Here is a 20869-nt window from a genome sequence, read left to right as displayed (position 1 = left end):
GGTTCCAAGCAATAGAATGATCCCAGTATTAGGTTGTAATGGGGTTTATTGAAATTTGAGCTTTGCTTTCCCTGTAAGTGAAGCAGAACTGTTCCTTGTTTTCAGGTGATTGGGAGGATGTGTAAAATCATCGACAAGACTTGTCTGTCTCCAACTCCTACTCTGGAGCAGCACTTGATGTGGGATGACATCGCTATTCTAGCACGCTACATGCTGATGCTCTCCTTCAACAATTCTCTGGATGTGGCAGCACATCTCCCCTACCTCTTCCACGTGGTCACCTTGTTGGTGGCCACTGGTCCCCTTTCTCTCAGAGCTTCCACTCACGGTCTCGTCATCAACATCATTCATTCTCTCTGCACTTGTTCCCAGCTTCACTTCAGTGGTAAGGGTTTCCTGTTCAGCTGATTGCTTCTTCTTTGTTTAAGAAATATTGGAGTTGTCTTTGCACTGTTCTGAGAGTTTGAGAATCCTGTGTTGTGGTTCAGCTTGCTGAGGGTTTGATCTACAACAAACGAGTTTGGTGTTAAAACTGTCTGGTTTAGAGCAGGTGCAGATGTGAGTTGTTTGTATAACAGGCTTTAGAAAAAAAGAAAGTACCAGCAAGATCCTGTGATGCAGAGAAAGGAGAAAATAAGGTCTATGCTAAAAGTGGCTGATGTGCATCTTTTGAGTGATTGCATAATGTGGTAACAAAAATATCAATTACATAAGGGAATTGTGAAACTATACTGTTAAGACAGGTATTTTGCATGCTGCTCTTTTAGCAGTCCTATAATAATTGGTGTAAGCAGATAAGTAGCTGTCACTTGTTACCACAGAGTGTAAAACCAGGGAGGAAAAGGTCAAAGTTTATGTAATCTTTTTATGATCTGAAAGCTCATTTTATAGCTATATATATTGACAGTGAGTGTGTGAATGCACATATGTGTATGTATATAAAAAGAAAAGCTCTGATTTAATGCAGAGAGAGAAGGGCAACCCTTCCTGTTCAGAGGATGAATTGGAAGTGCACTGAAATGAACTGGAAGTTCAGAACTGTAAAAATACTCAGTGCTGGGAGCAGGGCTGTCATTTTCCTCTGAGTTAAATGGCTTCTTCAGTGCCAGAGCCAAAAGCAGCATTTGATTGCAGCTTGAACTTGCAACGCAGTTGGTATTTCAGAGCAGGAGCTCTCTAGGTTCCCATTTTATGAATCAGCTTGAGAAGTCTCACAGAACCACATCTTTAAAGAAGCTTCTTTCAGCCTGTTTTTAGAATACACTGTCCCAGTGGTTGGCTTCAACAGTCTGTGCAACAGACCAAGGTGGTTGTGGGATACTGTGGGGGGAATAGCAAAAGAAAGAGTGATGGAATATACAGAGTGACCTATAGGATGATTATCTGCTTTGGTGTTCATGGGAGGGTGAGCTGCAGTGTTTGAAACACGGGTTGAATTTCAGTGCTTTAAATCTAATATTAAACATTCCTTCCTCAGAGGAGACCAAGCAAGTTTTAAGGCTGAGCTTGACCGAGTTCTCTCTGCCCAAGTTCTATTTGCTGTTTGGAATCAGTAAAGTGAAGTCAGCTGCAGTCATTGCATTCCGCTCCAGCTACCGAGACAGGTCCTTCTCTCCTGGCTCCTATGAAAGGGAGACTTTTGCCCTCACCTCATTGGAAACTGTTACTGAAGCATTGCTGGAGATCATGGAGGTACGTGGATCAAAGCAAGTAGCACGTGAGAGCCAGTGGCACTGCTTGTGCTTTCTGCAGGCGAGTGGTGTAGGGATGCTCTTCCCAGCATGTGCTAAGGGATATTAAAGTACTTGACTTGTGAGAACTGCTCTGACTGCACAGTTTGAATTTTAAAAGTACTTAATGTTATACCTATTTAAACAATATAATTCTTTTTAGGCATGTATGAGGGATATTCCAACATGCAAGTGGCTGGACCAGTGGACTGAACTAGCTCAAAAGTATGTGACAACTCTAAGACTGTAACCCCTGCCTGCCTGAGTGCACACCTAAACTTGTCAGCTCCTCCTTACGCAGCCTGGCTGTTGTCTCTCCATTAATGCTCTGTTTCCTCACAGGTTTGCATTCCAGTATAACCCATCCCTGCAGCCAAGAGCACTTGTTGTCTTTGGCTGCATAAGTAAGCGTGTATCTCATGGACAAATAAAGCAAATAATCCGAATTCTTAGCAAGGTATGTGGGTCTGTGTCTGTTTTCCTAAATTTTAGCTATTTTTAGCTTTATCTTCCCATCAAGTACAGAACTCAGTATAATTTGAGGATAAATATATTTTTCCAAGCCTGTTGTTTTATGGAACTGATTGGAAATGCACTTCATGTAGACCAAGCTTTTTATTTGACATCAATTTGGTGGCAGTAAGGTTTGTCACTGCTGTGGCTCCTAAAGTAACAGTGGCTGTCAGTTTTGAGTTCATGATTTGAGATGATGAGATGGATGGAGAAATTGGTATTTAAATAAATGAGGAATGTTCCGTTAAGGCATTTGGCTGCATGCACATGATTCACAACTTCCTTGTTTTTATAGGCAGTTAATAACCTAATGTGTTATAAATAAATGCAGTAAAGAGCAGGACAGTCACTTAAGAAAACTTTGAGCAGACTGCCTCACTTGGTGCTGGTGCTCCGTGTTCCCTGGAGAAGGCTGCATTCCGTAGCACGGACACCCTGTGCTAAATGTGTTTCCTTTAAGCATCTGTTGAAGTTTATGTCCATAAAACTCTCAATTTGAGCAGCACCTGAACTGTAGAAGAGAGGCTCCATAATCCTTGCACCCTTACTTTTTAAACACACACCATGCAGTTGCTTTCAGCAGTGCTTGCATCACTTCTGTGTAAATCTCCATTTGGAAAAGTTCTTGAGAGTTGGTTTGAAATGAGCTCAAGCTTCGTAAGCTCATTGAGAGTAACAATTATTTAGAGCTTTAATCCTCTTTTTACAAAGCAGAATCTAATTAGGGTTTTATTTTAATTACTTTTTTCTTTTCCCTCTACACAAAGGGACTCGAGAGCTGTTTAAAAGGGCCTGATAATTACAATAGCCAAGTTCTGATAGAAGCTACAGTTATAGCCCTCACCAAGCTTCAGCCTCTTCTTAACAAGGTAAAAACCTGTGATTTTAGAGTTAGCAAAGAACATAGTTTGTAAATGAAAAATACAATTATGGGTATAACCTTAACAAAATGAGTGAATGTTGGAGCCTCTGAAGTTCACACTTCACTGCTATGACTCATGCCCAAGTGCTACAGATGGGCAGTGTCAGATGTTTCCACGTGGGACCTGTGCGACGGCTTTAAAAACACCTCAGCCTGAGCTGTTCTGCTCCATCAGCCCCAGCACTGATGGAGCACAGGCTGCCAGTGGCTGTCTGAAGGTTCTCAGCCTTGGCTCTCAGTGTTTGCCAGTACAGGCCTGTCAGGGCATGGCCTGCAGTAAATGTCAGTCTGTTCTGATTTGCCACTAACTTGGCCATCTGTTGTATGGTGCTTTCAAGTTCATGATATGAGCAGCATTCCAGTAGGTATTCCAGTAAGGAAGAGCCTCAGGCACCTACTATTAGTACATAAACCTTGTTGCTAGACAAATCTGCTGCCTGAGACCCCAAGGTCTGTATTCCTCCTGTGTGCTTTTTTGATCTGGAGCAGAAATTGCCTGGCCAGTTTTGTGTGCAGGGTTGCAATCCATTTTCAGCACGTGCTTTCAGTCTGAGAACAGGTTTGTGTTCAGTGTGGTGTGAGGCATGGTGTGTCTGACGTGTTGTGAGCAAGGGAAGGAGTACAAGAGGGAAGGAATGGCTTAGGGCAAAATAAAAGGCTTGAAATTAGTTCACTTTCTACTATTCACCTGTTAAGTGCATGAAGATGACAGGTTCATATAAACATCTGTGTGTTGGAGTGGATGTGGTTGAGGACAGGACTGGCTACAGGAAGAGTCGCAGTGATGTACAAACCTGTGTGCCAGTCCCATTTGTCTTTCATTTACAGGAACTGACTTGAAAATCGTGGCTTTCTCTTTTCCCTGCAGGACTCGCCGATGCACAAGGCCCTCTTCTGGGTAGCCATGGCAGTGCTGCAGCTGGATGAAGTAAACCTGTACTCAGCAGGTACAGCCCTACTCGAGCAGAATCTGCACACCCTGGACAGCCTTCGAGTATTCAACGACAAGGTGAGCTGTTAGCAACCAGCTCTGACTGACACTGGGCTTGTATGGGCAGTTACATCTGTTAATAGAGGAAAAACCCACAGCCCTTGTCCTCCTGGACACTGGGTAAGCAACTGAAACTGCAATTTGCATTAGGAATTGTTTCACTTGGGTAAACCAAAACTGAGATGTATGTAACTGTGTTCTGAACTGGAACAGGAACGTACGGATGTGTTGCGTTCAAAGGTGTGGTTGGTGTTTCAGTGTAAGCTCTTAAAATTACTCTGTCAGCTGTAAAAAGAACACCTTGAGCTATCATGAGCAGCCCTTGGGTTTTCGTTTTCCTGGTCAGAGCCCGGAAGAGGTGTTCATGGAGATCAGGAGACCCCTCGAGTGGCACTGCAAGCAGATGGACCATTTTGTTGGGCTGAATTTCAACTCCAACTTCAACTTTGCACTAGTGGGACACCTCCTGAAGGGTAAGAACACATCTTGCATCTTCTGGTAGAGTTGTGCTTCCTTACCCTTCATGTGAAGTGCCTTGAGAACATGCTAATGAACATACTAATGCTTCGTAAATATGCACTGAACATTAAATAGAGTATTTGGTTTTTAACCCCATTTCTTAGGGTACAGGCACCCTTCTCCTACCACTGTAGCAAGAACTGTGAGGATTTTACACACACTACTAGCTCTGGTTAACAAGCACAGGAACTGTGACAAGTTTGAGGTGAACACCCAGAGCGTGGCTTACCTGGCAGGTAAAACCAGACAATCCAACGTTGTTCTCAGTTTGTGCTGACTGGAAGTGAACGGATTCTTGTGGGAATTCTTACGGGTTTAGGTTGATAAAATTGTACCAACGTGAAGGATGCTTGTAACTGGGGGTGGACAAGGGGCTGGGCTAGGCTGGGGTGCATCAGAGACAGTGTTTGGGGAGCTGAAGGCTTCATCCACAGAAGAGCTGCTGTGCAGCAATGGGAATGCTTCAGGGAGGCTGAAGGTTTTTGGGTTTAAGCACTGCAGTGTGTGCCTTACAGTGTTCCTAGTGATCTAGAAACACTGTGACCATGGAGGGCAAGTGTTTAAGTGCTGTAATTGTGACTGGATGGGTTAGGGCTAGGGTTTTGCCTCTGTGCAAAACTTACATTGGCTTTCTTTGGCTTTTTAGCTTTGCTGACAGTGTCTGAGGAAGTTCGAAGTCGCTGCAGCCTAAAGCACAGGAAGTCTCTCTTGTTGACAGACGTTTCAATGGAGAATGTTCCCATGGATACCTACCCTATCCATCACAGTGACACTAGCTATAGGTTGGTTGTCTAACTTTTAGATATTTCACACACATTTCAATGTCTGTTTCCTTTAATAAATTACCCAAATGTAACGTGTGTTCTATTAACAACTCAGTCACAGGGAAATTTGGGTATCAAAATTCCTATGGATTTAATTCTGAGGTCTGTAAAGGTATTGCAGAGCTTACCTGCTTTGGAGGTTGTTAAACTCTTTGCTAACATCTTTCTACAAGACCTAATTTCATCTCATTTATATTTTAGAAGAAAGTTTTGTTTGTCCTTCTATAAGTAGTCACTTTAGCTTTGTCACTGGAAAATCTGAACACCTGAGAGCCTGTCTATATGCAGCACATATATAAGCTGAGAAACACACCTCAAAGCGATGGGAGAGCCAGTTTCTCTCAGTGGGGAGCACTTTACTCAGTGTCTCTCTTCTCAGCATCCAGTTTTGTCTTGCCTTGTAGGCTGATTTGCTTGTGTTCTTTTCATAGCTTTATTGTTTATCTCTTCAGCATTGCATCCATATCAGGTTGTTAGCCTTCACTAGTCAGTTTTGCAAGCAAAGTAGTTACTATTTCTTTGTATGTGTTTTGGGGAGATTAACCTGTTAAGAAAGATGGGTTTAATACAGGATAGTTTGGCTGTTTGAACAGTTTATGCCTAAATATGCACAGTTTAAAAGATTTTCTTAATTGAATTTCTCTGCACTTTCAGGACACTAAAGGAAAACCAACCCTGGTCATCACCAAAGGGGTCAGACAGACACCTGGCTGCCAGTTACCCGACAGTGGGACAGATAAGCCCTCGAACACGAAAGTCCATGAGTTTGGATATGGGGCAGCCGTCACAAGCGAACACTAAAAAGCTTCTAGGTTATTCACATAACTAATTCACTCCTTTGTCTGCAGAGTACCCCAGGGAGTGTTACTGGCGAGACATTATACTTGTATTTGTTCTGACTTTGAATGCTTATTCCCTATACAGAGGAATGAATGCAGTTCCTACAAAGTATGATTACAGAGCACTGTACAGTTAAAGAGGACTAACTCAGTTCTTTTGATCACAAAGGGGGGAAGCAAAAGTGACACTCAAAATATGTGGAGGAAAAAAGGGCAAAAAGGAAGAAAAAGAGATACTCCAAACACTAAAGATTCACAGTGCCAGTGTTCTGCCACCAGCCCTCTTTCACCAAAACCAAGAAGCCGAATACTGTAGCTTAGCTGCTGTGTTGAGTTCTCTGTCTTGTGCTAGAAGAGAGGGTCCCAAAACATTTTAGATGTTTTGTAAGCAATCTGGTTTTTATTCATGGCTTCTCAGTGCATCCTGTGTACAAGCAAAGCCTCAGTGTCAGAGAAACAAGATGAGTTGCTTGGTGTAACTTGTGGGTACCCTTTACATTCCGTGGTGCACATGGAAGAAGAGGAGAGTTATTCCATTATGATCCTGTTACTGCTTCCTTTTCAGTAGTCACATTTTGGCATGTTTATTGGATGTGATGTGGTGACCAGGAAACCATAGCATGCCCCAGCATACATCTCTGAGTAAACTGCATGCTTCCCTCATACATACTGTGAAGCATTTTGGAACCTGTGATGGAGAGCGGCATGGTGTGATCGTATTTTCTTTACCATCCCTGAAAATGGTGAAAACGTCCCCAGATTCCTGTCAATGCGTTGTAGATAGGAGAGTAGCGTGGCCAGAAAATCAGGAAAAGTTAGAATATGGATCTAGGTTTAATGTTTTTAATTGCCTGATAAATTGTTTTTAGGTACAAGGAAAAGTTTTGACCATTTGATATCGGACACAAAGGCTCCTAAAAGGCAAGACATGGAATCTGGAATCACAACGCCTCCCAAAATGAGGAGAGTAGCCGAAAATGATTATGAAATGGGTGAGAAACAGGACTAACATTTTCAGAATAATACTAATCATAAATGCTTTGTATGCACATACAAAGAATTCTTTCTAAATTCAGTGTTTATTTGCCTAGGACACTACAAGGTAAGGGAGAAATATCTGTCTCAGCAGTGGCTTCTGGAGAGCCAAGTCTTGCTATCACTAGCAACTGAGGTTTGAATTAGAGTTGCTCCGTTTGCAGCTGTAAAGCTGTACATACAGGAGTGGACTGAAATAAACCAAATCTGGCTTTTCCTGAGCTAACAAACCCGAGCTGCAAATTCCTGCAGGAGATGGAACGTGACCTAATGCCTCGAATGCCTCTCTTCATCGTCTCCCACATCTGCTTCCTGTGCCCCCACCCCCAATTGCAATGCAAGACCAGGGTTCTGCTCTCGTGTCTGATGGCAGTCTGCTGCCAGAGCCGGAACGTGGGACTTGCCACCCCTGGGCCTGTATTTCACTGATGAGGAAATTGGGGTTATTGTTGACCATTTGATAACACATCCCATGGAACGGTCCAGTGCTGCCAGCATTCCAGCGTAGCTGTTGCTTTCCTACCTTACGAATGCTGGTGACCTCAAAGTTTGCATATGACTGAGTTCATTGTGCAAGAGCCAGTTCTGTTTTGGTTGGGGTTGCTTTTGCTTTGGATGAGTTGCTCTTTTTTATCTGGCAGAAACCCAGAGAATATCACCACAGCAGCACCCGCATCTCCGGAAGGTTTCTGTGTCCGAGTCAAATGTCCTGCTCGATGAAGAAGTCCTGACTGACCCCAAAATACAAGCGCTGCTCCTTACGGTTCTTGTAAGGTTTCTTTCTGTCTGTTCCCTGTTATTTTCTGAGACTGTTACATTATGTGTGCTCCTTGCAGTGTTTCCAGCTTCACATGGATCAGCATCCCTGTGATGTGCAAGTCGATTCTTTTGATCCAGCTTTCTAGGAATCACTGTTAGAAATGTGCTCAATTTTCATTATTCCATCTTGTCTTGTAGAACTTGTCCAACAATTGTCCCTTTTTTCCTGGCAGATTATTATCACAGACTAATTTTCTATGATAAAATGATAGTAATACATTATACTTCTAAAGTCGAGAAGTGCAAGCTGTTGGAATCCCAGCATAATTCAGTTTTTCAATGATTAACTATTAATAGAGGTACGGTATGATGGTGCTTTCTACAGCTGGACTCCTGAGGTAATTCAGAAAGATTCAGTTGCCTGCTTTTGACAAAATCCAACTAGCTGACTAAATATTTATCAAAAGAGAAGCCATTACCAACTGGTTTTATTTCCTACATACACACAAAATGACTCAGTTCCATGTCCAGAGAGGACACAAATGAATCTGTTGTAACGCTGCTTTCTGCTATTCAGAAATCTTCAAACCTTAAACTACAGCAACAAAGCCTGTGTATAACTGCTCAGATTCCAAGTGTGCTCATTTAATCCTTTTCCATGTAACAGGCAACATTAGTGAAGTACACTACTGATGAGTTTGACCAGCGGATTCTGTACGAGTATTTAGCAGAAGCCAGCGTTGTCTTCCCAAAGGTCTTTCCTGTTGTGTAAGTATCCAGCACTCTGTTCATGGGGACTCTCGACTTGACCCTTCCTTTAAAAGGTCTGCACCAGGACAAGCTTGTATGAGGGACTCATCTGTCCATGGCTTGCTGGGGCAATTGTCCATAGCAATCTGAGAATCATCCTTTTCCCCTGTGTTAAACTGATCCAATGTTCTTCCTGGACCAGGCCTCCTCAGGTACTGCTGCTGCTGCTCCTTCACCCCAACCACACTCAGGTTTTGTACTTAGCATTCCATGTGCCAGTCACAACTGATTCAAAGCACAGGTTCGGACACTGTGGTATTTCTTCAGATACCTGTTAAAAGTAGTATTTGCTGGAGTCAGTCTATGTAAGAGAAACCCAACCATTGGGTCTTCAGAGGAGCAGACTTTTAAAGCTGACCTGAGCATGATGTAAAAATCATGCTGCTATTTTCTGGCTTTATAAATGGGCAAAGCACATACAAGTTGTGTGAGTTATTGAAACCACAGTTATAAGTAAGTGGCATTTGTATTAACAAAGCCCAGTGAGGGAAAACTGCCACAGGGTGAAAAAGCTGCTTTGAAACTGCAGCTCTGAAACGTTCCCAAATCCAGTGACTTGTTTGTTGTTTGAAAATAATGAAGCTCTTTGCAATGTAAAGTGTGAGGTAAATGCTTCAATGGGGCACACTGAGTGCAACCCTTTGGAAGCGTTACACTGAACATGAGTAGGAATTGCGTTGTATTTCTGAAGTCATTGAGGTTTTGACAATCCCACCTTAGCTGCTGTTTTCTGAAGTCATTTGGGAACTGCGGCTGCTTTGTGTTTAATGCACAAAAAATAAACTGCTTCTCGTTTTCTTCAGGCACAATTTACTGGATTCCAAGATCAATACCCTCCTATCGCTGTGCCAGGATCCAAACTTGCTGAATCCAATCCATGGGATCGTTCAGAGCGTTGTCTACCATGAAGAGTCGCCGCCTCAATACCAGACTTCTTACCTACAGAGTAAATACCTTTCCTTCTTTACAAAAGCAGCCATATTTGAAGTTAGATTTACTACTGACAGTGGTGTGGAACTGCAGCCCTAAATAGAACGCTCTTGTGTGGCATCTTGCCAATGTCATATTCTTGTAAACAGAAGAGTTTGCATATTACAAACCCTGCTGCCATGAATATTAAAACTGCTCCCTGCTATTGTGCACTAAAATTCAAAGTCCTACACCAGCTGTGTGTGTCAAAAGAAGCTGAAACTCAATATTGTGTCTGCTAAGCAATTTGAAGGAATACAGACCGGGACTGGGGGTAAATGATGAGTTTAAGTTTAACCCTGTAAGGCTGGGAAGTTCCATTTCTCGTTGTTTTTGGTCAGTTGAGAGCTGTGTGTTTGTGGTAACACTGGATTTGTTGTTGTAGGTTTTGGATTTAATGGGTTGTGGAGGTTTGCTGGCCCCTTCTCTAAGGTAAGAGCAGTACATTCCCTGCAAGTGTCTGTATAGAGCACAATGGTGCTCCGGGACAGATGAAGATCATAGAATTTCTAGAGAAAAGAATCAATCTCTTTGTTCTTCCCCCACCATGCACAGCAAACACAAATCCCAGACTACGCTGAGCTCATAGTGAAGTTTCTTGATGCCTTGATTGACACATACTTGCCTGGAATCGATGAGGAAACCAGTGAAGAATCTCTCCTGACGCCCACCTCTCCATATCCCCCTGCAGTGCAGAGCCAGCTGAGCATTACTGCTAACCTCAACCTTTCCAATTCCATGACCTCTCTTGCAACGTCCCAGCACTCCCCAGGTCAGTGGCTGTTCCGGTCCATCTTGAATTCACTGCTTTTGTAGCTTTGTTGTTTCTTTGGAGGGGTTTATGCATCAAAACTCTTTGTCTTCTTGGGTCAAATGGATACTAAACTGTTCACTCAGCTATTAATTACACTGATATTTCAGATGTTGGATTTATCCAGCCCAAAAGTTGTCTTCCAAGTTGTTACACATAAGCCAATACCCTGCTTAGAATGAACCTCCATGTGTCATCATGGCGGAATTTGGTGGCATCCGGGCTGCGCCATCCCTCTTGGTCCAGGCTGTTGGTCCCCTCTGGAGCTGCAGGATGCAGTGAGGTTAACCCCAGTCCTTGTGTTTCCGCAGGGATCGACAAGGAGAACGTGGAGCTGTCGCCCACCGCCGGGCACGCCAACAGCGGGAGGATGCGCCATGGCTCCGCGAGCCAAGTGCAGAAGCAGCGCAGCGCGGGCAGCTTCAAGCGGCACAGCATCAAAAAGATCGTGTGATTGCTCCTCCCTGACCCCCTTAACTCTGTGTCTGGAGACTGACGCACGTGGGCCCTCGCAGGGGCCCTCACCGGTTGTGATGCTGCACTTAACTTTTCCAGTTCCCATCCTGTCAGCCGTGTTGCCAGATGATCAACTCCTGAGACATTGCCTGAGTTTTAATGCCTTCATTTCCTCCCTTCTGTGTCTGGTTTTAGTCAGTGTTTCAGAACTGCTCCTGTAGATCCTGATGGACTTTGCAGCCAAGGGAGGTGTGGAGTTCTTTAACACTGCAGAACCGTGTCGTGTCCAAACTCGAAAGCCATTGCCTGTAGACAGTTCTACCTTGCTTCTGTTGTCTGCCTTGGTTGCCTCTCTTCTAGAGGGACGTGTTCGTCCTTAACCCTGTTTGCACACATTTCAAGGTGGTGGCTTTATGAGCCAGAGGAAGTTCCTATAATCCTGGTTTTAATTCAAACCTGTAAGATTTTTAGCTGTGGACTTTTTTTTACCATACTTTAAAAGAAACTTAGGATAGCTGCAGTGCAATGAGCTTAACCGTTGTGGTGGATTAGGTTAAATCCCTGGTAATCAGCAATAAATTCGAGAGGAGAAGGAGGCCACAGGAGTCTCTTCCATTCCCCACCCCATAGCTGCACATGTTTGGACTGTGTATGGACCAGACTGGACAAACTGGCTTTTTTCCAAAGCAGAGTTTTTTGCTTGTTGTGGTTTAAGCCCAGCCATAACTCAGAACCACGCAGCCGCTCTCTCACTCCTCCTCTTCCTCCCCCCTGCTCTTGGAGGGATGGGGAAGAGAATGGAAAGAATGTAACTCCCACAGGTGGAGATAAGAGCAGTCCAGTAACTAAGGTATAACACAGATCACTACTGCTCCCACCAATAATAATAACGATAAGGGAATAACAAGGGAAGAGAATACAACTGCTCACCACCTGCCGATCAATACCCAGCCTGACCGAGCAGTGATCTAGCCCTTCCGGGTAACTGCCCCCAGTTTTTATCCTGGGCATGATGTGCTGTGGTCTGGAATACCTCTTCGGCTATTTTGGGTCAGGTGTCCTGTCTCTGCTTCCTCCCGGCTTCCCCTCCTCCCTGTCAGAGCATGAGGCTCACGAAGTCCTTGGTCAGACTAAACATTACTGAGCAGTAACTAAAAACATTGGTGTTATCAGTACTGTGTCCAGGCTGAAAGTTAAAACCACAGCACTGCACCAGCTACTAAGGAGGAGAAAAATGACTGCTACTGCTAAACCCAGGACATTGCTATACTTGAACTGCACTAAACAGGTTGTATAGTGGAAAGAAACTATCAAGAACTGACCATTATGCTGTCATTGTAGCAGTCTTGAAAACTTACTGCTTCTTTCTTCCATTTAGCATCTACTTTAGTTTTGCCCTTCCTTTGAGGAATTCCTGGCAGAATAACCCGTGGGGTGTGTGGGGAATTAAACCTTGAGCTCTGGGAGATGGCGTTTGGCAAAGCTGCTTCCATGCTGCCCGAGCAGCGCTGTAAAACCAGCAATGTTTGCTTAAGGTACATGAATTTAAAGCCAGCTCATGCTGTGTGGAGTGCAGGTTTACGTCTGAATGTCTGCAGTGCAATTCCTGGTGTCTGTCCAGGCATCTACAGCCAAACCCATCTCACAGAACGCCCCTGGGCTTTCAGTTCATGAGGGTTCGTGCTCGGGGGTGACACAGCACTGAAGCTGCTGTCGCTGTGAAGCACTTGTCAACTCAGTCGTGTGTTGTGGTGGACGGCTGTGAACGTGCTGCTATGTCAGTGAGGTATCAGGTGCAGCGCTGGGTGCTGCGGGTGCTCAAATGTGCTGGGTGCTGATCTTGGGATGAGCAGGAATCGTGGCCAAGGGCCCATCCATCAGCTGGGTGCTCGCTGGACTCCCCAGTGCCAGAGCCCTGGTTTATGTTAGGTCTTCAAGTGGCTTTAAAGGAAAACAAAGGCATATCCAGAAGCTGCAGTAAAACCCTCCAGTGCAATTTCCTTAGTGGCTTTCAGTAAATCAAACTCCACAGCTAAATTATTAGAGAATGGTACAAGTAAGTGTTGAGACTTTATCGCTATCGCACATAGTTCACATGTATCCACACCGTAACGATGTAACATGTATGTAAATAAAAATACCTTTATTGTATTGATTCCTAACATAACAATTTAATTTCTTTAATTTGTTTACAGTCCTGGAAAAACTCTGAACACAAACTTCATATGCAAATAGTTTGCCAAAACAAGAGGAAAGCTTAGAATCAGCAGTCTTGGAATAGAGGCGCTGGGAAAGGTGCAGGCTCGTGCAGTCAACCAAACCTCTTTATTCCTGGTGGTAGGAATGTGGTTCCTGAGCTGCCATGGGACTGTGAAAGAGGTTGTGAGGCCAGAGCTGAGAGCAGGAGTAGAGCAGTGGCTGGGGCTGTGTCTGGAGCTGCTGTGCACAGACAGCTCCGGGAATCACTGATGTAAAAGCTGTTCTCATCTCACACGTCACACGTCAAAGAGCCACCTTCAGCATCGCTGCCAGTGAGTGCTTGTTAGTCTGAGTCGAGCTCATTCCAGCCCTTTCTGCTGTGCTGAAGACAATGAATTGTAGGAGCCTTAAGGTTTGTAGGTAGGAGGGAAAAAGAATCTCTTGTAATTTGCTGGTAGAAAAAAGTAGTTTTCAGTTTTCCCATAGAAGCAGATTTTCTGTAAACAGGAACAGTAATTCCAGAGGAACAACCAAAGGGGTTTTGTTTGACTGGGAGCATGCGAGAGCACCTCTGTCAAGATTTTTGCATTGCCTCTATTAAGAGAGTCCCTAAATTAATGCATTGTTTGAAACACAGAATGTGAAACCAAAATGGACAGCGATTGCAGTTACCTTTCCTGTGAGAACTATTCCAGGCTCCCAGTCCCTGCTGAAAAAAAGCCTGGTACCTTCATAAAGGAAGCCAACAAAACTGAATTTATCCTGTTTCCTGGAAGGAGGGGGAGTCATTTCAAGTCTTCACTGCATGGCTCAGTGAGAGGACCAGAACTTTCTTACAGCAGGGGTGTCAAATACGTGGGTCACAGGAGCTGAATGTGGGTGTAGTTACAGCCGATGGCCAGGGTTTATTTTGGGATCACGTGCACTCTGATACACGGGGACTTCATCTCCCAGTACCAGTGGTTGGGAAGCTTGTGCTTAGATCAAGGAGGGGACCATGGCCTTTACTCCTATTAGTAATTAGTCGTTCAGTGCCTTACTGTCACATGCGTCACTTGGCCTGCTCCCTGTAACAGCCAGTGCTCTTATTTTGCCTTTTTGTTTTCTTGCTCGCATCCTCCTTCATTTGTTCTCTTTTCCTGGCTTTTCTCCACCCTGCTCCGTTTCGTTCTGTTGAGCACCCCTCAGTTCCCAGTCCAGCCTGCTTCCATCCCCTCCTTGCCCATTACTCCTCTCTGCTCGTAGTGATCAGCAGGTAGTTAGTTGCTGGTGAGGATTTGAATCTGACCTAGCGAGCAGGAGACAGATCCAAGTGTTGCGACCTGCGAGTGGCTCCTGCAGGCAGCTGGTGGGCTTCCAGGCAGTCACTGCTGCATGGGCTGCTCCTGCAGCATGGAGTCAGTGTACTTGGACATGAGACTTAGCTTCAGGAAAACCCGGGTTTAACACGCGGCCCATGCGAGGACATCATGGGGACTGTATGTTTGACACCCCTGGTTTGGAACACGTTACCCATCACGCACTAACTACAGTTAAGTACTGTAAAGATGATTAACATTTTGTTTGTGTTTGTATTTTCCCTGACTTAAAGATAATTCAGTAGTATTTGAATAGTGCATAACCTACCTGTTAATTATGCCAATGTTTCTGCTTTAATGTGCATGAGATTTCTGAGAACAGGAAACATTTCACCTAAGTATTGTGGACCCGGGAGCATTCCAGTGCTCTATTCCTAACTGGGTTGTAGGTTTTAGGGCCTTTTCTGTTCCATTCTAAGGTTAATTTCTTTTCCAGTGTAATGAAGCACGTCTTATTGTTATGCAACAAACTTACCACAAAAAGTCACTTTTAGTGTTGGTCCCACCATTTTTTTAATGCAGTTTATTCACCTGTAAATAGTTTTTTGTGTAAAATTTGACAGAAAGGTATATTTACTACACTGTAAATACATGTGACAATATATTGTATTATTTTGCTTTTTTTGTAAAGCAGTTAGTTGCTGTATATGTATAACATACAAATTTGATTATTCTAGTGTTAGTAACTGGTAACTACTACTACTCCTTCCTGCTGTTGCATTACGTCATTTAAAAAGAGATGCTGTGTACTATAAACTCACACTGTGTATGATACCTTACTAGTTCCAGTTGGGCCTCAGCTTTGAACCCGTTTCCTTGATCCACAATCCTGTTGCTATTGTAAGCAAGCGTGCGACGGCTGGCAAGAGCCTGGCCAACTCAAACGCCGGTGGTAACTGTAGGTGGAAGGGTAGAAAGCTGGGTTCAGATAACTCTTGTTCACCCCGTTTCCCCTCATGTATGTACTTCCCCTTTTTTTTGAAGTAAAATGTAAATTCAACCTGCTTCAAGTTGTTTGAAGGTCATTCACTGGTGCTGCGCGGTGGAGTTGGTGCAGTCTGCAGTCACTTCTCTGAGACAGCGAGATTTGGATGGGTTCTTGGGGTCTGAGCAAGGGCCTCATTGCCACAGGTGTGGGATCAGCCCTAATCCCAGGCCCCAAAACCCTCTCTTTCTGGGGAAAATTAGGATCGAGTTGAACTGGGATTTGTCTTTCCGGCTCTCTTTCTTGCTGCTCTGTGTGGGTCATCTTGCACAGCTCTAAATAATGGCAAAACTGATTGCCTGAGGATAACCGAGGACAGGATTCGGACAGAATAAAGCCCACTGTCATGAATTTCATGTCACTTCAATAAGATTATCATAATAGAATAATAAATCAGAATATTTCTTTTTAAATTGTAAATTTAATATTTTAATAAAGCAGCTGCTTGGTCTTTAAAGAACATTTCAGTATAATTTGTCTATTGGAGCTTTTCTAGCTTAGAAGCTTGGAGTTTCAACTGTCAGGCAACTTTTATGACAATTAATCAAATCTATTTTTCTTTTAGGGGAATATATTACTTTCCTATTAAAAATGTATTAGTACTTATATTCTGGCTTTGTGAATCGTAAAAAGATGTAAAAACACATTAAAGTGCTAATGCATTGACTACTTCTGAGACATCTGCTTGTTCCTGTACACTGAACTGACCCCTAGGCCCACTAAGCCTGCAGACAGACAGACAGACGTTGTGCACAGGCCTGGTAACTCACTGCAGTGCTCCTGTGCTATAGGGAGTGCATGAATGGAGGAGCTTCTGCATGGTTCAATGACAGGAGCACATTTTCGTTCCTTTAGAGGAAACGTTTATTAACCCTAAAGCAGAAGCAGCAGCACTGCAAGGAGTGGGGAGCCACCTGGGAGATGCTTCCTCAACAACACTGCTGCTAAAAACATTTCTTAAGTACCTCTCTTTGGACAGTTGAGCTTCCCTGCTCCTTGAGATCACAAAATGCACTTCAGGCATGGTGAGGGAATGAAAGGAGGAAGAGCTTTATTTTAGTTATGTCTTTAAAAGGTTAGAAAGTCTATTTAGAGAAAAACTTGGAGCAAGCAGTTCTGTCTTAGGACACAGCTTCCAAATCCCTGCCCAGCTGCTGCCAGTGCTCCTAAAATACTTTACAAAGCTAAAAGATAAAGTAAAAATACAGAACTTTCTTGATGTGGGGGCATAAATTCTGGTTTTGAGTTAGTTCGGGCAAAACTGCAAGGAGAAAGAGACAGGAAGTTGTTACTCAGGGGCAATAAGACTGACCCACAATGTGAGTGGCTAATTACAAAGTATTCGGCTGTCTCTGACTGGCATAAGTATTTCTAAAAACCTCTGACTTGGAATAACAAGTCTCCACAACATTCCTGTTAACACATGAAAATACATATGCATTTTCTAGTATATTACAACTTAAAAATACATGACTCTATAACCCAGAAGTTTCATCCTAAGCTTTTTATTCCCTTAAAGAAGAGTTTCTCAAGTAGGCTGAAAAAGTGCAAACATGCACAAACATTAAGAGCCCTTTCCCAAGGCTGGTGAGATGCTGCGACTACAGGGAACAGTGGTGCCAATCTTGTGATGAATGTGATGCCTCTGAATGCCAGCAGCCCTCATCCTGTTGGGGATGAGATCAGCCTCACCTTGGGCTGCCCCACAACTGTGAGACGCTGGCCTCAGGGAATGCATCAGCTGCTCAGGGCAGCAGTGGTCCCATCCCTCACAGTGAGCTGCTGTGAGGGTGGGCAGAGAAGAGCCTCCTGTTCCTGCTGCAGCTGCCTTGGGGCTATCTGTGAAGGTGACAAACACTGCTGTGGGTTAACTGTGCTACAGCCACACAAACAGCCGTAGGCTGGACTTGACGATCTTAAAGGTCATTTCCAGCCTAATTGAGTCTCTCATTCTATGGGGTGAGATGCAGGCCCTTGCACCCTGCCACAGGATTAACTTCTACTGCTAACTGAATGTCTACTGCATTTTTCCTATCCTCCTCCTAGGTCTATCTGCATAGGAATGATGGAGACTGGACACCCAACCTAAATAGATACAACAAGGTAAGTCTCTGGGTGTCACAGAGTTAAAGCCAACCCCTTGCAGCCACAGACTGTGCTACTGGCTGTTCCAATTCAAAGCAAGGATGGCCTTTTCCCACTGCTAAAGTTCATGATTTATAGGTGTGACTCCTTTGTGTCTTGGAACATCAGTTTCTTCACTTGATGACTGCTGTGTTTAACAAGCTCTCAAATGAAAACAAATGCCAGGGTTGTGTGGGTGGGGAGTGCAGAAGAACATCTCCCATGGTGTGACTTGTTAAAACAAGTACGGGTTTGTTCATCAAAGCAGCAATGAAAAGAGTCCGATGATGCATCTTCAGGGATATTGAAATGATAGTACTATAAATAGCTGTGAGTAACTAACTGCATGTTCCAGAAAACCCCACTTGTAGTTTAATTCTTTTCTCATAGCATCCTGTCCTTTGGAAGAACTAGAAATGTCTGTTCTGCTGCTTCTCCCCCCAATCAGTGTGCGGAGAGACACATTTGCTTTGCATCAATTTAATATCTATGAAGTTCCTCCACTGTGCTCCCCAGCTCCTTGCACTATTAGCCAAGGCTTTTTCCCCTTCCTTAGAGATTCTCTTTCCCCTTACTAAGTGGAGCTCACTGTGATACAGCCCTTCCCATTTCCCAGTGGCCTGCAGTGCATTTAGGGAAGCATCAGGCAAGACAGTGGGCTTTCAATGGCAGCACATGCAAAACCCTCTGTGTAGCGTGAGCGGGACCCACCCAACTGTCTATAAACGGGCATGACTGAACATGGGCCAGAGACAGTGGCTCTGAGACAAGGAAGAGGCTGGTTCAGAGCAACACAAAACATACAAAGGCTTAAAGGCCCCACCATGCAAACACACGTGAGGCCATTGGGGTGCTTGAGGCACTGCAAAATGAGGGAAGGAATTTCTGCATTTGCCCAAAACAGCTGGCATCTGAGACTCTGTGCAGTAGGGATCAAAGAGCAAAGTGTGCTGCTGAATCCTGCTGTATGTTAAATACGTAAAAAGATGCTCAGGGAAAAGGAGAAGAAGACACCACTGACTCTGTGTGCTCTGTCCTTTCCAAGCCTGCACTTGTTCTCCAGGGCTGACTCCCTGCTCCCCCTCCAGCCAGGCCCATCCTTGTTTTTAACTCCTGGTCTCACATGGTTCCTGAAAGAGAGAAAAATTACTGCTCAAATCCCCTGCAAAGCAATTGGGCAAGTACACCTCTGCTGGCCTCAGTCTGCCAGCTCTGTTTGAGATGTTAATGGCTACACCTCTAATTTACAACAAAGAAGAAATTGGCCTCGAGGATGCTGACATACCTTACCTGTTCTTTTCTCAATTTCAGTAATCCTTTTACTTTGTCGGGTGCCAATTTTCCTTGCTGGGAACATGTATTTGCTTTTTAAATGACCATGAAAATTGAACTAGCAGGTTAGAAAGCTGTTCCTCACTCAGGAAAACTTCAGACCCACGGACTGCTTCTGTAAGAACACAACTTGTCAGACCTCGAAGCAGTCTTTGTTTTATTTGACATCACTGTCATTTTATTAGTACTCAACAGAATGCATTTTTCTTTCCACTGTAGTAAAGCTTACGGCCTTTGACTGCTCCAAGAGCTTGGCTGCACACTGCATGCAGAGCATGACACCAGGTTTGTCCCAAGAGCTTCAAATGTCGATGGTCACCCTGTGTCTGACACAGGCCGCCCCTGTGACCTTGGCCAGATCACCTAACGCCTGACAGTCAGGAACCACCAACACCCCAACTGCCCGACTGTAACAGTCAAGTATGGCTGTCAGCAGAATTGCTGACAGAAACTTCTGAGCTCTTCATTTTGAAGACATTAAATGGGCAAAGTCTGAGCATTGTTGCATTTTTTCTGCTTCATGTGTGGCACAATTTGTAGTCTTTAAGCAGGATTAGTAATTTCTGCCTGCTCTGAACAAAAATGTTGAGGCAAATCAGGAGCTTTCCATAGAAAAATACTTCCACAAATTACTAATTTCAGAAGGCCAATCCTGCTCAAACATGACTGTGGTTTTCCTAAGTTACTCATTGACACTCTCTAACCTGATGCTTGCTGCATTCATGTGTAAACAAACAACTGAGTGGGCTTAACTCCAGGCAGGCTGGTGAGTTAACCCCAGGAAAGCAGCCTGGTGTCCTGCTGCTTAGGTGTTTACAACAGATTTCCTGCATCATTACATACATAGTGTAGAGCAAGCTGCTCACAGCCAGGCAAGCTCACAGGGCTCTGCAGAAGGAGACAGTTACTGGAAAGAGCAAGGAGGTTTACGGTCTCACTTCCTGCTCTGTTCTTCCCTACTGCCTCTTCTTGCCCCAAAGCCCTTTGGCTGAGCCATTTTTTCTCTCTGACTTTCCAAAAGAGACAGAAGCAGCACAAGTTGTTCCACTGGGAAATTCAAAGCCATCTCTGTTACCACACAGGCAGGCTCAGTGACAAAGTCAGTCTCCTCTTTGCTGCACACAATGAGGAGCCAGAGTGTGTGTGGGTAACACCACAAGTATTTAACAATAAAATGAACACAGAAGTCTCCATTAACTCCAGCTTTGTGCTACTGCAGCTAAGCAGTAACCTTGCCCAAACACAGATTTTCATGTTGCACTCTGGCTCAGGCTTGGCAGCTCCAGTCCTGTACTGCTGTACCTACTGCCTAATGCACTTGCTTACTACCGTGTTTCGTCACCAGCAAAGCATCCATAGCATGTCTAAAGCTTTGTATAAGACAGGTTCACCTCTGTTTACTTCTTTGAACAGCAAGGTGGAAGCCAGCAGCGTCTGGCTATGTAAGGAGACAATCTAAGTGCTTTGCCTCTGGGTCAGAGATGAGCCTTATGATCCCGGCAGAGAAGAGGGCTGGGCAGCTGGAGTGGGTGAGGGTGCTCAGACACAGCCTCTAAGAACTATGAGAGGAAACAGCCGTTCCTAACCCTTTGAAGAAATGACTCAGGTGCCCAAGGCCTGGCCGATGCACAGGACACGGCAGGTCCTGCCCCTGAGAGGCGGCAGCTCCGCACCCCGCAGGAACACCGGGGCA

General features: G+C 44.4%; 1 protein-coding gene across 1 annotated transcript in view; it reads left to right on the top strand.

Annotated features, from left to right (window-relative positions):
• Window positions 1–11980, top strand: part of NF1 (neurofibromin 1) — a 70082-nt gene extending 58102 nt beyond the window's left edge. The window contains exons 42-58 of the mRNA XM_034069098.1: window positions 106–385; window positions 1478–1692; window positions 1894–1955; window positions 2073–2187; window positions 3011–3112; window positions 4034–4174; window positions 4503–4629; window positions 4780–4911; window positions 5322–5457; window positions 6154–6311; window positions 7208–7330; window positions 8015–8142; window positions 8800–8900; window positions 9746–9888; window positions 10297–10343; window positions 10467–10683; window positions 11034–11980. Of these exons, the coding sequence (XP_033924989.1) occupies window positions 106–385; window positions 1478–1692; window positions 1894–1955; window positions 2073–2187; window positions 3011–3112; window positions 4034–4174; window positions 4503–4629; window positions 4780–4911; window positions 5322–5457; window positions 6154–6311; window positions 7208–7330; window positions 8015–8142; window positions 8800–8900; window positions 9746–9888; window positions 10297–10343; window positions 10467–10683; window positions 11034–11176 (2370 nt within the window). The 3' untranslated portion in view covers window positions 11177–11980. The remainder of the gene's footprint in view (window positions 1–105; window positions 386–1477; window positions 1693–1893; window positions 1956–2072; window positions 2188–3010; window positions 3113–4033; window positions 4175–4502; window positions 4630–4779; window positions 4912–5321; window positions 5458–6153; window positions 6312–7207; window positions 7331–8014; window positions 8143–8799; window positions 8901–9745; window positions 9889–10296; window positions 10344–10466; window positions 10684–11033) is intronic.
• The last annotated feature ends 8889 nt before the right edge of the window (window positions 11981–20869 follow it).

This window comes from Melopsittacus undulatus, chromosome 13 (assembly GCF_012275295.1).
Source record: "Melopsittacus undulatus isolate bMelUnd1 chromosome 13, bMelUnd1.mat.Z, whole genome shotgun sequence".
NCBI lineage: Eukaryota > Metazoa > Chordata > Aves > Psittaciformes > Psittaculidae > Melopsittacus > Melopsittacus undulatus.
The sequence above is the reverse complement of the archived record's forward strand: the minus strand, read 5'-3'. Positions and strand labels throughout refer to the sequence as shown.